Raw genomic sequence first — 16269 nt, 5'->3', positions numbered from 1 at the left:
AATATGCATGACGAAATATTGGTAATAATGTACTGATGTGAATTTTGAGAATGGTAAAATCACAATAGTTTCTAAACATTCTGTACTCTCTGGTAAAACGATCCTCCGATGAGATGGAGTGGCGACTGATCTGCTCACTGTTCTATTTCTATGATTCTGCGTGCGCAATCTCTAGATGGGTGGTTGTCATGGATACCCGGGTCACATGCGTGGGTTTCCTGAAGCCAACAGCAAAATGATGCGCGCTAGCTAGCTAGCATTTTTACTGCCATTTTCATTCGGATTTCATCAAAAGGCGGTAGCTAAATTAGCAAGCTATAGCTAGCTACAGATGAACAGAAATTGAGAATGGGTGTAACGTCAACAACATTTGTAACAAAAGGCTGTGTCTGTGGAATTATTTTTCAAGTGAGCTGTCAACCCTTGCAAGCCTGAGCTGGAATATTATTTTTTATTTTGAGTATTTATATTTGCCTGACTCTTAAAACCGATTAGAAATGAGTATTGAAATCCCAGACGGACTGACGGAGCTGTTGCAAAGCTTTACAGTGGAAGTGTTGAGGAATCAACCAGGAGACCTTCTGGACTTTGCCTTGCAGTATTTCATCCAACTAAAGGAGAATCAGAGAGGATCCGCCTTTGACAATGCCCGAAATTCGGCTAACGGTCGACCTGGTGGTAATGTTAGCAGTGGAAGGGCGGTCAATTTTGCCGAGGAGGCAATGCAAATCGATTCGGAAAATGAAGAAGAAGATGACGACGAGGAGGAATTCGTAGGTAGCTAACCTCACCGTTCTGCTAGAAAAGTCAGTACTGCCTGTGTGGTGCTGCTAACCCTGATAGCTAGCTAGCTAACGACGTTACGGTAGCAGCAACTGAGAAAGTCACGCTCACTAACGGTTTGCTACTACTGTACTATAGTTATAGTAGTCAGCCCAGCTGACGTTAGCTACTTCCCATTTTACCATGAATCCCTCGTGGACAGAGGGAAGTGACAACTTTCGCGATAATTGTACTTTTGGGTAACAGATGCCAGGCCAAGAAAAGGCAATTGAACTCACAATCACGTCTCGAAGGGAAATGGCTATCTAACTACCATCCCAAAACCTTGAATAACCCCTATTGTTTACTTTGGCCAGTGCAGAGTGGAAAGATGTTTCTGAAAGTGTCCGTTGCTATCCTGACCTGTGTGAGCATCAGTAGCGTCAGCTAGCTAGATTCATTCCGTGTTAGCTTGCTAACGTTAGCTGAAAACAATCAACGGTGATTTTAGATCAGAACGCTCTATCTGTTAAGCCAGAACCTTGTTGCATGGTTATATCACAGTAGAATACATCTAATCTTCATGTAACTTTGTTTTATTAGCTCCAGTGATCAACAGATTCTTGAGAAGGTCTTCAGGTAAGAAGGTTTTATATTCTAGCTATGTCATCTAACAATAGTGTAGTTAAAGAACTCTGGTTTGGTTGTCCCTTGTATTTTGCATCCACAAAAGTACTCACTTTTCATCCACAAAAGTACTCACTTTTCCAGTGTTTTCTACAGATAGTGGCAGGAAATGAAATCTGAAGTGTGTGTTTGATGGGCGTAATGGTATCCTCTCTGTGGCTGGGACTATTGATCCAGTCGGAGCAGCAATTGCTGCTGTCATCACTATCACATATGTTAATTGTACTGTAGCAGGATCACACAAACGTCTGTCTGCTAGCCAGAGGGTTTTCAATGCACACAGTACTCAAGTATCAGGAGCAGTCTAGAGTTCAAGCATGTTCACCTATAGACATTACAGGCGTAAACAATGCTGGGTGAAATGGATTACACTGCAGATTGTGACCTCCTGGGTTTGGTGTGGTTGGAATCACTCTTGGAATCCTGAGTGAAACCTGAAGGAGGCACTCAAGTGTAATGTGATGACTCTTGTTCCTCTCCACAGTGTGTGCTGAAGCGTTCAACCCTGATGATGAGGAGGAGGAGGACAAAGAGCCCAGGGTAAGAACACTTAACCTTCATCACTATGGGGTTGACCTTTAACCTCAAGTTAGCTAATGATGTGATGCCGCTGGACCACTGCAAACCATTGTCGATCAAAACTGGTTTAGGTTGAACGTTTGTGTATTTATCAGGAACAAAAGAACATTTCGGCATAAGAAGTCAGATGCTGAGTGAAACAGGGTGGGAAGGAGATTAGATGACTGTCTTCACTCTGTACATGAACCTGATACAGTAGCTATAATAATTAATGCTAATTATGGCTCTGCTCGGCTCTCTAAAAGATCACCCATCCTAAAACCGACCAGCAGAGGCACAGACTACAGGAGGCCTGCAAAGACATTCTGCTGTTCAAAAACCTAGACCCGGTAAAGTGAAGTGGGGTGGAAAGACTATAGGTTGAACAAATGCATTGAGGAAAAGTCAACAAATATTGTATATGGATGCTGCTGTGCGCCGTGTCACTGAAATATCTCTGTTTGTGTTAACAGGAGCAGATGTCCCAGGTACTGGATGCAATGTTTGAGATGCCAGTGGAGGCTGGCGAACACATTATAGACCAGGATGACGATGGGGACAACTTCTATGTTATCGAAAGGTAGGACTTCAGATTCATCGAGACATTGTAAACAGACTAGACAGTCTATACAACACTTTTTGAGACCGGGGCCCATATCCACAAAGCGTCTCAGAGTAGAAGGGCTGTTCTAGGATCAGTTTGTATTTTTAGATCATAATGAATGTAATTAGATGGACAGATCCTAGATCAGCACGCCTACTCTGCGACGCTGCTCCCGAGTGGCTCAGCGGTCTAAGGCACTGCATCTCAGTGCTAGAGGCGTCACTACAGACACCCTGGTTCGAATCCAGGCAGTAGCCACAACCGGCCGGGATTGGGAGTCCCATAGGGACTAGTTAAATAAAGGTTTAAAAAAAGAGTGGCGACGATGGGTCTGAAATCACATCCTATTTCCTGTATTATGCACTACTATTGGCCAGAGTTGGGTGCAATATAAGATTTTCCCATATAATAAATATTTATTCGATTAATGAATTTATCATTATGATGTTGCCTTCTATCCCAGAGGGACCTTTGACATCCTGATGAAAGCAGACAGAGTGGAGCGTGTGGTGGGTTCCTATGACAACCAGGGCAGTTTTGGCGAACTGGCCCTGATGTACAACACCCCCAGGGCAGCCACCATCATCGCCACCTCTGCGGGAGCCCTCTGGTGCATGGTAGGTTGAAGGCTTTAGGGTGAACCAGCGGATTGCCCTGTAGCTGATGTGGTTGAGAGGACGTGTAGGTAGGCTGTTACGTACTGTAGGTTTGAATGGTAGGCTATGCCCCCCGGGAGATTGTGGAGTGAATTACAGAAGCGATGCCCAAAGCAAAACATGCCAACACGCCTTAGTTGTCTGAAGGCATCAGCCTACTCACTTGAAATCAGAATCTTAACCATTACGGGGACAAAACGGTGAAACTGACTTGAGGGTTGAAACAACTTGGTTACTGGAGTAAACCATGTGGTGTTTGGTTGAAATGATCTGAGGCCTGTGATGTTGTGTGTACTCCAGGACCGACTGATGTTCAGGAGGATCATCGTAAAGAACAACCACAAGAAGAGAAAGATGTACGAGGCTTTCATCGAGTCCCTGCCCCTGCTCACATCCCTACAGGTAACAACTGTGATCTCTATAGGTTGTTATCAACAAACCTCTCAGTGAGGTGCAGAATGTTCGATTTGCCTGCTGGGGGGGGGCAAGGAGACCCCCAGCTCCGCTAAAACCATTGACAACTGCGTGCCATTTTCAAGGGATTGTCAAATAAATGACCATTATTTGATTGAATAATAATCAGCTCCTGGAGAACAAGTCAGAACTACTAATTTGGGATTATTCCATGCAAACCTGGAACATCTCTGAGAGTGATTCTGACTGAGTGACACTCTTGATAATCAAATCGAATTGTATTTGTCACATGCGACGAATACAGCCGGTGTAGACCTCACAGTGAAGTGCTTACTTACAGGCCCTTAATAATGCATCAATAGCACAGTTCTAACACGTTGCATTCTATAGTATATACAATGCATAATGATGTACACCATAAGCCTCTATAACTACAGTACAAGCTGTGTTTATCCATCTGTAGAGCATTATAACAGCTACCACAACTGTTCTCTCTTGTCCTGACAGGTCTCTGAGAGGATGTGTGTGGTGGATGTTCTATCCTCCAAGACCTACACGGATGGAGAACAGATTATAGCTCAGGTAATTCTCTCTCATTATCCCTGTATTTGGAGAAAGGCCATGTAAAATGTAAAACTAACTGTTGCTGTGCTTCCAGGGGGCCACAGCTAACTGTTTCTACATAGTAGAATCTGGTCAAGTGCGAATAACGATGAATACGAGCAAGGTAAGGCTAGTCTATGCTTCTGGAACTGTTGATACGTATTCATGCACATTTATTGAATGTTTATTTAACGAGGCAAGTCAGTTAAGAACAAATTCTTATTTTCAATGACGGCCTAGGAACAGTGGGTTAACTGTCTTGTTCAGGGGCAGAACGACAGAGTTTTACGTTGTCGGCTCGGGGATTCGATCTTGCAACCTTTTGGTTACTAGTCCAACGCTCTAACCACTAGGCTACCTGCTGCCCCGCACGTGTTAATATGTCTGGAGTTAGTGTTAACAGGTTAGAATGAGCTGAAAGCACCGTTACCGAGCATGTCATTAGTACTGTTTGTCCTATGGATACCACTGTATGTCTTGTATTGTCTGACTGTCTGTCTCCCCAGTTGAAAAAGGAGGAGGGAGAAGGGGTGGAAGAGGAGGTGGAGATTGCCATGTGCACCAGGGGACAGTACTTTGGAGAGCTGGCTCTGGTCACCAACAAGCCCCGGGCTGCTTCAGCGTACGCTGTAGGAAACGTCAAGTGTCTAGGTAAGTAGCTAATGACCGCAATCAGCTGGAGGAGCGCCGCACTCCAGGAATGATCTCAATGCTCTCTAGTCTAGATGATATCCAATAGCCTTGCTACGTTAGCTTCAGCTGATGTGGTTGTCCTTGTGTTTTTTGTCTGTGTGTGTGTGTGTGTGTTCTAGTGATGGACGTGCAGGCGTTTGAGCGTCTGCTGGGCCCCTGCATGGACATCATGAAGAGGAACATCGTCAACTACGACGAGCAGCTGGCCGCGCTGTTCGGAAGTAACGCCGACATTCACGACAACGACACCGCGTGATAGAGTACACTCGGCATAGACAGCTGAGACGTGATGTTTTTATAACAAGGGACTCCTAGACTCTCCTGAGGGGCCAAATACCCCTGGTACTGATCTGCTTTATTATCAGTTTGCTTTAACACACATCACCCACTGTGTTTATATTACAGTATTAGCAATCAGACCATTTTAGATAGATAGAGGTTTGTTCTTACTGCAAACTCAGACTTCATATGAGATGAATCCCATTTGTATAGTTTTAGTGTTTTGTATGAAACACGAACATAGTGGTGTTTTGTTAATGACCTTCAAGATTCATTCCTGGGCCTTATATCCAAATGGTACATATTAAGACACACTTCTATCAGGTTTGTCTAATAGATCAACCACGTTACGGCTTTTGATTCAAAATGAGACATTGGGGTCATCTATTGTCCAGCATTTAACCTTCCCTCACAGAAAAACACTTAAAAAAAATGTTTTTTGTTGCCCATAAATGTTACCACCAAGCATGTGAATTCAGAATGAAATAAGAATCCACTTGTTTCTTATCTCCCAGATGTATTAGCTACTTTTTAGAGTAACATTTTAGTCTGGACAATTATGTCATATGAAAACAGTACAAAAAAGCAACATAGAGCAGGTAGTGGTATATTTCAGTGTACCTTTTATTTGCAGTTGTCAACTTATTTTTGATTCAATTGAAAAAAAATGCATATTGTACTTGAAGTTTGTAATAGTGTTATAGTCCTGAGTTAAGCATTTATGATCTAGTTGAAGAGCGTTAGTAGCATACCATTTGTTAAACTTAAACTGAGGTGTATTATTTTTGTTAAATCAAATGGGACATTGACACAACTTGGTGCTCAGTAGCTAAAAAGCAGTATTTCCTGACAAATCCATATGTGAAGTTGGTCGAGACAGAACCAATTAATTCATGGACTGTGTTGCTTACTTCATTTTTGTACTAGTTATTGTCTTATAAGCTGTTAATAAGTTGTTAGAGGATGTTTCTTTGACATAGTGTCTTTTCCCAGGTGATTTCTGATGTATCAGTGGGTGTTTTGGAGAGCTGTTTTCATAAGGGAAATATCAGATAGGGAAGTTCTCTTAGTATTTTGCATATTGCTGCTAGACCTACGTTTGGTACATAGTTTCTTTGGTCCAGTCTGCTAAAAAAGAAAATCTTTGTTTTTGTAATTCACGCACTGCTCTCCTTAATAGCTTAGTACCGTATTTGCCTTTTTGAACCAGAGATTTCAGAAGTGTCATTATTTTAACCTGCCAATACATTGTCAGATAGATGTTCAACCTCCAATGCAAGTAAATCTCTAAACCAGTTTTATCAGTCAACTGAAAGGATTTATCTTGCCTACCTCTGCACATAATTACCTATGCCAACAACAGGTATCTGCCATTCCTTGTTTCCTGGTGTTAATGTCAGTGTTCTGTGTGTAAAAACAGATTTGTTTTAATTTAATATTTTTTAAGGGTCCACTCACGCACTTGCTTTGCAGTTTCCCATTTTTCTTGTAATGTTGTTACAATACACCTAATTTCCTGAGTATTTTCAGCATCTTAACTGTTATTTGAATTTCCATTGCAATAAACTTATGTTTTGTATAAATAATTGACTATTTGCATATTTTACTGTTGTGTATATTACACATGTAAACGCAAATGCATGCATGTTTAAAAACCTTTTATCAAAGACAGTCTGTGCCTTTATTTTTGACTGTCTTTGTCTGCCAGTCCCTGAAATTGTAGTCAAAACTGTAAACAAACCTCATACCGTATAAAAACTACAATAGCTAGTTGCACTAGTTGATTGAAGTCGCCCAATTAGAGCCATCTAAGAGATGAGGGACATGGATTACAGCCAAAAGGAACAGCGCAAACAAATACGAGGGTGTATTTACTCAGTGAATAACCAATTAACAAGAGAGAAGCCATAGATTGACGTCTGAAGCCACCAATAATATTTGCTAAAAAGAATAATATTTATCTCTCACTTCTCGTTGATGGCGACTGTTTTGGTGAGTTGCAAAGAAAGTTTATTAGAAATACAGTAGACAAAGGGTTTAATTCAATGAAATTAAGAAATAAATAGCAGAATATTACAGACACATAGGAAAAAGGTGAATTTGACATTGCCTCCTTCAGTTTCGAATGACATGTCAGATCGCATACAATGTTCATTGTTGGCGTTTAGTTTTCTTAACCAGCTTGAGCAAGAGACGAATGCATAGGCTCTTTCATTCTTTCATTTCATTGTATACAAATATTGACATTTGCTCCTCGTGACATGTTTTACTCTTTTCTACTTCTGCATATAGCACAAGGTCCAATTTCTGTCAGCTCGACAGCTCGACACTTCTGTATTTTGACAAAGCGTTGGCCAAATTAGGTTGCGTTTGCCAAATCAATGGGATCGTGTATTACTATGTAAGTATTTCGTTGTAAACCAAATCACTCGGCAGTAATAAAGTTTGCTGTCAATGACGGGTATAACTATTTATGAGATATTTTCGTGATTTTAAACTTATGGGAGGAGTGAGTTATCGTCCGTTCACGGTATTGAATGAATGAGCTCAAATGAGCATGCGCGATTTCCTGAACGTTTATAAACAAGGCCTGCATGACATGACGCTGTTGAGAAATCGAAATGAAAAAGTTCTGTCTACGTTGTTTATACAATTATATGAGTCTTTATTGTTTTGTGATAGTTGCTCTCAATTTCCAAAACAAATGTTGACAAAAGGCAAAGGCGTAATTGGTTCTGCATAAGAACAGTCACCTCAGGCCCCCACCCTTTCCCTTCCTCATCTCACCCCTTTCCAATGTTGTACACCAGGGAACACTGTCCCGCGAATGTCCCGTAAAATCATCCTGTTGTCCCGCATTTGGGTATTTTAAGTGTGGTCACCCTAGTCAAACATATTGTGTTCACATTCAATAACTTTGTTAATAAAACGTTAATGAATGAATGGTGTGTGTATGTTTGTGTCCAGTCAGATGACCTAAAGAAGCATTATAACATGGTGTGGGAAGTTAAGAGTCCTCTGAGCGGCAGCAGTACTATGTTGTATATCACAGGGCCAGAGGCAGGTAGAGACCAGGTATTGGACCTTCTCCAGTGTGAAGAACTCCTGCTCTCCTCCCCCGGATGCCCGACCAGTGACAGCCACATGGAATACGGTAATCATAAGCTAATGTCATGTTTATGATGTGATTAAAGATGTGTAATGTAGGCTACGCTTTATACAGGTAAATGTAATGGTAAGTCATTACCATACTTTTAAATTGTAAAGCACCTTTTGTACATCATTAAGCAGAGTGATGCAAATACGTCATTCCTGATTTACTGTGAAACATCATGCTTTTAGATCTCTGTTCATTCTAGCTGTTCTATTTACATATTTAACCCCTTAAAGGAACTCTGATCAACCTCGTTATTCCATTTCTATAATTTCCCCTTAGATGACCTCCCGGAGCTGGAGGAGGTTGAGGAGGACCAGACAGCGCCCGTTGTGTTTCAGGTGGGGGCGAGGGTGTCCCATCAGGAACGTGACGGACACACACACACTCACACGGCCGGGCCCCCGGACACACACTGGCTCACACAGCTAGCTCACATTGCCACGGGCCCCCAGAGTCCCTTGCTACAGGGCTCCACTCAGGTCGTCAGGTAAGGGATGTTACTGTACCACACACACACACACACACACACACACACACACACACACACACACACACACACACACACACACACACACACACACACACACACACACACACACACACACACACACACACACACACACACACACACACACTCCCATTTTAATACTTCATAACTGTCCATTTCTAACTACCCCAGGTCAACTCCCATCCACATCTTTGGCACCAGTAGTAATCTCCATTCCTATGCCCGGCCTCCCCACACCCGGCCTCCCCTGACCTCCAACAGCCTGCCCTCTAGAGGCCAACACAGGGAGCGCAGCAGGCGAGTCAGGGTAAGATCTGTTATGCTACACTACATCCACCAGGTGGCAACCCTGGACCAGTGCAGCAAACGCACAGCACTGCTTTTACTGAGAACACACACACACACACACACACACACACACACACACACACACACACACACACACACACACACACACACACACACACACACACACACACACACACACACACACACACACACACACACACACACACACACACACACACACACAATTATACAATTTGAAGTCAATCGTCTTTCCCCATGAATTAGGAAATATGGAGTTGTTTCAGAATATAAGTTAAAGTTATCTAGCTAACTAATTGATCCTGCTTTAGTGATAATCCCCTCTGGTCTCTCTCATCTCTACAGGTCAGTAGTGAGTGTGAGTCTGCTGTGTCCTGTCACTCCTCTGTGTCTGATGACGAGGACATGGGCTGGAGCCACTCCTGGCCACCTACTGCCTGGCACTGCTTCCTCAAAGGTACATATATATATATATATATGCACTTATCGGCCAATTTATTAGGTACGCCACCACTTTCACGAAAATGGATCGCTCCTACAGACAGTACTGTAAGTCAAGTGGCTGTGGCTTACTATATAAAGCAGGCAGACAGGCGTCGAGGCATTCAGTTACTGTTCAGTTATTGAACGTTAGAATGGGCAAAACCAGTAAGCATAGCGACTTTGAGCATGGCATGATCGTCGGTGTCAGGCTCGCGGGTCCAGTATCCCAGAATCGTCCGCCCTCCTGGGCTTTTCAAGCTCGACAGTGTCTCGGGTTTACCAAGAATGCTGTGACAAACACAACCATCCCGTCAGCAGCAGACCTGATGGTGAAAACAGCTCGTTGATGAGAGAGGTCGAAGGAGAATGGTAAGAATCGTGCAAGATAACAGGTAGCCTGCAAACAGACAAATAATGGTGCAGTACAACAGTGGTGTGCAGAACGGCATCTCAGAACGCACAACTCGTCGATCCTTGTCCTGGATGGGCTATTGCAGCAGACGACCACACCGGGTTCCATTCCTATCAGATTAAAGAAGAAGTGGCTCCAGTGGGCACGTGACAATACTGGACAACTGAGGAGTGGAAAGACATTGGCTCGACGAATCCCGGGTTCCTGTTGTGTCAAGCTGATGGCAGAGTCAGGATTTAGGATAAGCAGCATGAGTCCATGGACACATCCTGCCTGGTGTCAACAGTACAGGCTGGTGGTGTACTGGTGTGGGGAGTGTTTTCCTGGTACAAGTTAGATCGCTTGATACCAATTGAGCAATGAGCGTTTCCGACACCTTGTAGAATCCATCCATGCCCCGAATAATTCAGGATGTTCTGGAGGCAAAGGGGGGTCCGACCTGGTACTAGATGTACCTAATAAACTTGCCACTGACTGTATACGTCTATGTGATCACTTCTGGGACCCGAACGCCTGACCTTGTTGTGCAATGACCATTAATCCGTTTTTTATATATTTCTTCCTGTGTCCTCAGGCACTCGTTTGCAGTTCCATAAGGGTTCTAGTGTGGAGTGGCAGGATGCTGAGGAACTGGTGTCGGACGAAGACTCAGATGTTGAGACAGAGGCTATATCCCACCCCCTGAAGGTACATACTCATTTAGAGGCAATATCACATCCCCTGAAGGTACAATAATGCCTAGCTCAGTGGACTGATGTGTTCCTGAGTAACACAGATGAACTGAAATTCTTTAATATGGGCTCCTATCATCTCTTATCTCCCTGTGAGCCCCTTGTGAGTACAGTTCCCCATCACTAACCCTGTTGTGTCTTGTCCTCAGGGCTATGGTCGTGAGGGCCTGAGGCTGGTGTCCCACACAGAGAGCCGGGCGTTCGGCCAGTCCGTCCTCAAGCTGACCTTTGACCCAGGTGCCTGTGGGGAGTGGCTTCTGTCCGCTGAGTGTCAGCCGGACCACCCGTTCTACGTCAGAAACAAAGGTCGGAGGCCTGGGTGTGTGTGTAATGTGTGTGATGTGTGTGTAACGTATGTAAAGTATAAGGTGTAACGTGTGTTTTTCTAACGTGTGTGTGTGTGTGTGTTCCTGTGCCAGGCTGGTCGTCGTTCTACCCCAGTCTGACTGTGGTGCAGTATGGGATCCCGTGCTATGATGTGATGGTGGGTGATGTGTGTCTGCCTCCTGGACACAGAGATGCCGTCCACACTGATGACTCCCTGGTGTTCGACACGTTCAGGAGGTAAAACCTCACAGCATTAGTTCAATATTGGTAGTAGTGTCCATTCTGTAGTTTACAACGCATGTGTGACACACTGGATTTGAACCGCGGCTCAAGACTGTGTTAGCCCCCCTGAGCTAAAGCCTCTCAGATCTCAGTGCGTGACTCTTCTTTGTGTTCCTGTGTTTTTCACATCAGTTATGACTTCACTCCCCTGGACTCGTCGGCGGTGTACGTCCTGAGCAGCATGGCCCGGCAGCGTAGGACCTCCCAGTCCTGCGGGGGCGCCGTCAGCCCCGACCAAGACACACACCGCAACGAGCCAATTAAGAGCCAGCAGGACTCGGGAGCAGCCGGCGGGGCTTCGCCCACGAAGTGCAAGCGGCCAATGAATGCATTCATGCTATTCGCAAAGAAGTTCAGGTTGGAGTACACCCAGATGTACCCTGGGAAGGACAACAGGTGTGTGTGCGCGTTTGTGTGTGCAAAGAAATCTCCAAATTTCCTGGACTAAAAAAATCAAGTGAAAATAACACATTATTGTGTGTGTGTGTGTGTGTGTGTGTGTGTGTGTGTGTATGTGTGTGTGTGTGTGTGTGTGTGTGTGTGTGTGTGTGTGTGTGTGTGTGTGTGTGTGTGTGTGTGTGTGTGTGTGTGTGTGTGCTGCCCTCAGAGCGATCAGTGTGATCCTGGGAGAGAAGTGGAAGAAGATGCGAGGAGAGGAGAGGAGGATGTACACCATGGAGGCCAAGGTTCTGGCTGAGGAGCAGAAGAGACTCAACCCTGACTGCTGGAAACGCAAGAGAACCAACTCAGTGAGGAGAGCACACACACACACACACACACACACACACACACACACACACACACACACACACACACACACACACACACACACACACACACACACACACACACACACACACACACACACACACACACACACACACACACACACACAATGAAGCCTCTTGCATGGTGTTCATTTCAATATCAGCCCCTTGGAACTGTTCCTAACCTTTCCTCTCTCTTTATCTTGTTCTCCGTTACAGGGTTCCCAGGGGAACTAAGAGACGCAGACACACGAGAGCGGGATGAGGCAGATGACAGGAGAAAAGAGAGGGAGGCGATGGAGGGGAGGACAAACTTGGAAGAGGGGTGTATGGGGGGGAGGCAGCACACGGAAGACGCGCACGCACATACACACACACTTTAGATACGTATATAGATGTACAGTTGAAGTCTGAAGTTTACGTACACCTTAGCCAAATACAGTTGAAGTCGGAAGTTTACATACACTTAGGTTGGAGTCATTAAAACTTGTTTTTCAAACCACTCCACAAATTTCAAATTTCTTGTCAACAAGTAAATTTTCCCAACAATTGTTTACAGACAGATTATTTCACTTAATACACTGTATCACAATTCCAGTGGGTCAGAAGTTGACTGTGCCTTTAAACAGCTTGGAAAATTCCAGAAAATTATGTCATGGCTTTAGAAGCTTCTGATAGGCTAATTGACATCATTTGAGTCAATTGGAGGTGTACCTGTGGATGTATTTCAAGGCCTACCTTCAAACTCAGGGCCTCTTTGCTTGACATCATGGAAAAATCAAAAGAAATCACCCAAGACCTCAGAAAACAAATTGTAGACCTCCACATGTCTGGTTCATCCTTGGGAGCAATTTCCAAACACCTGAATGTACCACGTTCATCTGTACAAACAATAGTACACAAGTATAAACACAATGGGACCACGCAGCCGCCATACCGCTCAGGAAGGAGACACGTTCTGATAAGCAAAACAATCTGTCTGTTAACAATTGTTGGAACAATTACTTGTGTCATGCACAAAGTAGATGTCCTAACCGACTTGCCAAAACTATAGTTTGTTAGCAAGAAATTTGTCGAGTGTTTGAAAAACAAGTTTTAATAACGCCAACCTAAGTGTATGTAAACTTCCGACTCCAACTGTATATATAATATACTAACTGTGCTTGAACATAAGATATATTTTTAATGTCCGACTTGCCTTAATCTTCCAAAGCAAGAATGTATTCTTTTTAAATCATTTTGATTAATTTCAGGTAATTCCATACCTTATAGCTTGAAAAACATGAGCCCCTGTGTTGCTGTAGAGTAGGGAAAGGGGAGGTGAAAACAACATGTCTATTTTTCAACCAGAGATCAGTCTAGGGAATTTAAAAATGCTTCCGATTGTTCTTATGCCTATATTTGTATAACTTGATATATTATTGCTATTTTATTATATTATTACTATTTTCACTTTGTACATTCAGAGGGGAAGAGAGGGAGGAGTGGGATATGTGCTTAACCTTGATTCTTGCTGTAATTCCAAATGGACACCTACCCCATAGGCACTTAAAAGGAAAACTACACTCAAAAACAATCTTTTGGTGTTTGTTACATTAGTTACTTTGTTGATACCAAAATGTTTGCATGTCAGCGGTTTTCAAGATATTGGACTTTCAAGAAGCAAAGTGTCACTTGCCACATCATCGTTTTTGAGTGGATGTTTCCTTTAAAGTAGATCTTATCTAGTCGTCTCATATCTACACTAGTGTCTAGTGGGTAGGGGTTGGTTTGGACCTGGGCATATTTTACCCAGGTCAAGTGCACTGGGTGTGTGACAAACGACTAGGCCATATAACAAGGTGTTATATTATAATGATGTTAACATACCTATGGGACGGACATGCATACTCTCACTGCAATTATGCACTATACAGTATACACTGTATCTTCTGTACGACGGATATGTGTTGTGTACATCGATATGTAACGAATAATTCAAGTGTAGCTATACGCAAGTATAATTTCGGACTCAATCTCAGTTTTAACTATCAAGATTGTGAAATTGATTTGATTCGTTTATTTATTTGTCTTCATCAATAATGTACTGATCCTCCTGAAACTTGTGCCCACAATGCTCTTGTATTTATGACAGGAAAGATTACCGAGACCACGACAAGTGTTTGTTGTGGTAGTAAATGACGAGGTTAAGGTTTAGAGAACATCTTTACTCATCCTGTTCAAATGTACAGTGCTGTTTATAATAACCTTATGACTACTGAAAAGTCCAAACTTTATAATGTTAAAAAAAAATCTAAACATAACAAATAAGCATTACCGATATTTTAACTAAATTATCAACACAGTAATAGACCCCCCCCCCCCCCCAAAACAGACGAAAAAAACAGTAATAACTTTTGTAAATGGCTAGAAAGCCAACTTCATAGTAAAATATCAAATCTAGAGGTATAAATACATTTGGCCTTTTGATAGTGGTCAAGTATTATTATTTACATAATATGAGATAATATTACAGAATTTCACCCTTTCCAACGGAACGTCTCTTATTCTACAAGTTTAACACCGGTATTTACACAAGTCATCCACAAGAGCAAGAAGAAGCATACAGTAGACAGAATGACAGAATATAGGAAGGACATGTATCCCTTTTAAGTAATTACATACAAATAAGACATTTCAAAGGGATAGATAGTTAAATCAAATAACTCAAAAACTTTAACAAACTTTAAAGAAGAAAAAAAAAAAGAGTACAGAACATTTGGCATTAGTCACAAAGACATAGTATCAAAAGAGTTTTAAAGTACAACATGAATTACAAAAGGCACAGAATACCAGACCCCCTAGCAGCCAGTTGCAATGTGTGGTCATACATGCAAAACAGTATGTTTTATTCTGATAATTGGATGCATAATCTCATGTATTTTGTAGCTAGCTAAACCTATCACTCACAATTTGCTAGCTCACGTTGCAAACGACTGGTACAAAGAAAGGTCTCTCTCTCAACATAGAGCACAGTGTATCTCCCAGAGCGTGTGGTGCTCCTTGTAGTGTGTGTATGTATGTGCGTGTGTCTCTGTGTGAGAGGTTACATGAGGGACTCCAGGCTCTCTGCTGCAGTGGTGGCCCCCAGAGGGACAGAACCGTTGGTCTCAGGGGACTGTAGGGCCCTCTGGTCTTCCTGGCTGTCCACCAGACTCAACACGGCCCGGTACATGAACTGGTACTGCTCCTAGGAGCGGAGTGGTGAAAGACAGAGTCAGTACACGATGGGCCAGGTGCAGGGTGCAAATTACGGCGGAGCCAGTGGGGGCTCAGTTCCCCTGAATGAGATGTTAGCTCCTCTAAAAAATAATGCTAATTTGTTCATTCTTCTAATTCATTGATAAATATGTTTTACAGTGGTATATATCAAAATAAAAGCTTCCAAATTAAACAAACACCCCCACCTCTCTGTCATGGTTTAAACGAGTGGTGTAAATTTCGCAGCCATTGGACAATTGAACAGTAGAAACGCGTTCTCTGGAATGGTCACGCTTCACCATCTGGCAGTCCGATGGATGAATCTGGGTTTGGCCAGAATGCATAGTGCCAGAATGCATAGTGGCAACTGTAAAGTTTGGTGGAGGAGAAATAATGGTCTGGGGCTGTTTTTTATGGTTTGGGCTAGGCCCCTTAGTTCCAGTGAAGAGAAATCTTAATGCTACTGCATACAATGAAATTCTAGACGATTCTATGCTTCCAACTTTGGTGTCCACATACTTTTGGTCATGTAGTGTACGTTAATGACAGTAGACCTATAGTTGACTCTTTCGGTTAAAAGCTTTCAATTTTGCAATGGCATGGGCCTACAATACTTTGGATTTGTGTGCCCATGAGGCCCGTTTTCACGGCACAACATACCCATGATATGTTACGAATTACAATTAGTTGTGGCTAGCATTAGCAATTGTTTAAACGCTTAATAGTTACAAGCAACACAGTCATAAATGTCATTCATGTAAGAAAGGAAAAGGAAATGT

At 43.0% G+C, this 16269-nt stretch overlaps 3 protein-coding genes across 8 annotated transcripts in view; 2 read left to right on the top strand and 1 right to left on the bottom strand.

Annotated features, from left to right (window-relative positions):
- Window positions 1-179: 179 nt before the first annotated feature.
- LOC139565740 (cAMP-dependent protein kinase type II-beta regulatory subunit-like) lies at window positions 180-6842 on the top strand. Its single transcript, XM_071386254.1, has 11 exons — window positions 180-777; window positions 1366-1401; window positions 1934-1989; window positions 2274-2357; window positions 2481-2587; window positions 3075-3228; window positions 3568-3669; window positions 4189-4263; window positions 4340-4408; window positions 4791-4935; window positions 5097-6842. Exons 1-11 carry the CDS (start codon window positions 498-500, stop codon window positions 5231-5233), a joined length of 1245 nt encoding a protein of 414 aa, XP_071242355.1. The 5' UTR covers window positions 180-497; the 3' UTR covers window positions 5234-6842.
- A 376-nt stretch (window positions 6843-7218) lies between these two features.
- On the top strand, window positions 7219-15690 carry LOC139565911 (HMG box-containing protein 1-like). Of its 3 annotated transcripts, none has more exons than XM_071386563.1 (11): window positions 7219-7248; window positions 8224-8410; window positions 8693-8900; window positions 9093-9228; window positions 9594-9705; window positions 10718-10830; window positions 11024-11180; window positions 11294-11438; window positions 11616-11879; window positions 12091-12232; window positions 12470-15690. In XM_071386563.1, exons 1-11 carry the CDS (start codon window positions 7234-7236, stop codon window positions 12485-12487), a joined length of 1497 nt encoding a protein of 498 aa, XP_071242664.1. In that variant the 5' UTR covers window positions 7219-7233; the 3' UTR covers window positions 12488-15690. The 3 variants fall into 3 exon arrangements, with proteins under 3 accessions (XP_071242664.1, XP_071242663.1, XP_071242665.1); XM_071386562.1 differs by having other exon boundaries at window positions 10718-10869; XM_071386564.1 differs by lacking the exon at window positions 7219-7248 and adding an exon at window positions 7529-7657 and having other exon boundaries at window positions 8309-8410; window positions 10718-10869.
- The window catches only part of ptprz1b (protein tyrosine phosphatase receptor type Z1b), a 61443-nt gene continuing 59610 nt past the window's right edge, over window positions 14437-16269 (bottom strand). For all 4 annotated transcript variants that reach the window (XM_071386558.1, XM_071386559.1, XM_071386560.1 and 1 more), the window contains one exon: window positions 14437-15479. In XM_071386558.1, the coding sequence (XP_071242659.1) occupies window positions 15336-15479 (144 nt within the window). In that variant the 3' untranslated portion in view covers window positions 14437-15335. The remainder of the gene's footprint in view (window positions 15480-16269) is intronic.

Source organism: Salvelinus alpinus, chromosome 37 (assembly GCF_045679555.1).
Source record: "Salvelinus alpinus chromosome 37, SLU_Salpinus.1, whole genome shotgun sequence".
NCBI lineage: Eukaryota > Metazoa > Chordata > Actinopteri > Salmoniformes > Salmonidae > Salvelinus > Salvelinus alpinus.
Note: the sequence above shows the minus strand (reverse complement) of the source record. Positions and strands in the feature narration are given on the sequence as shown.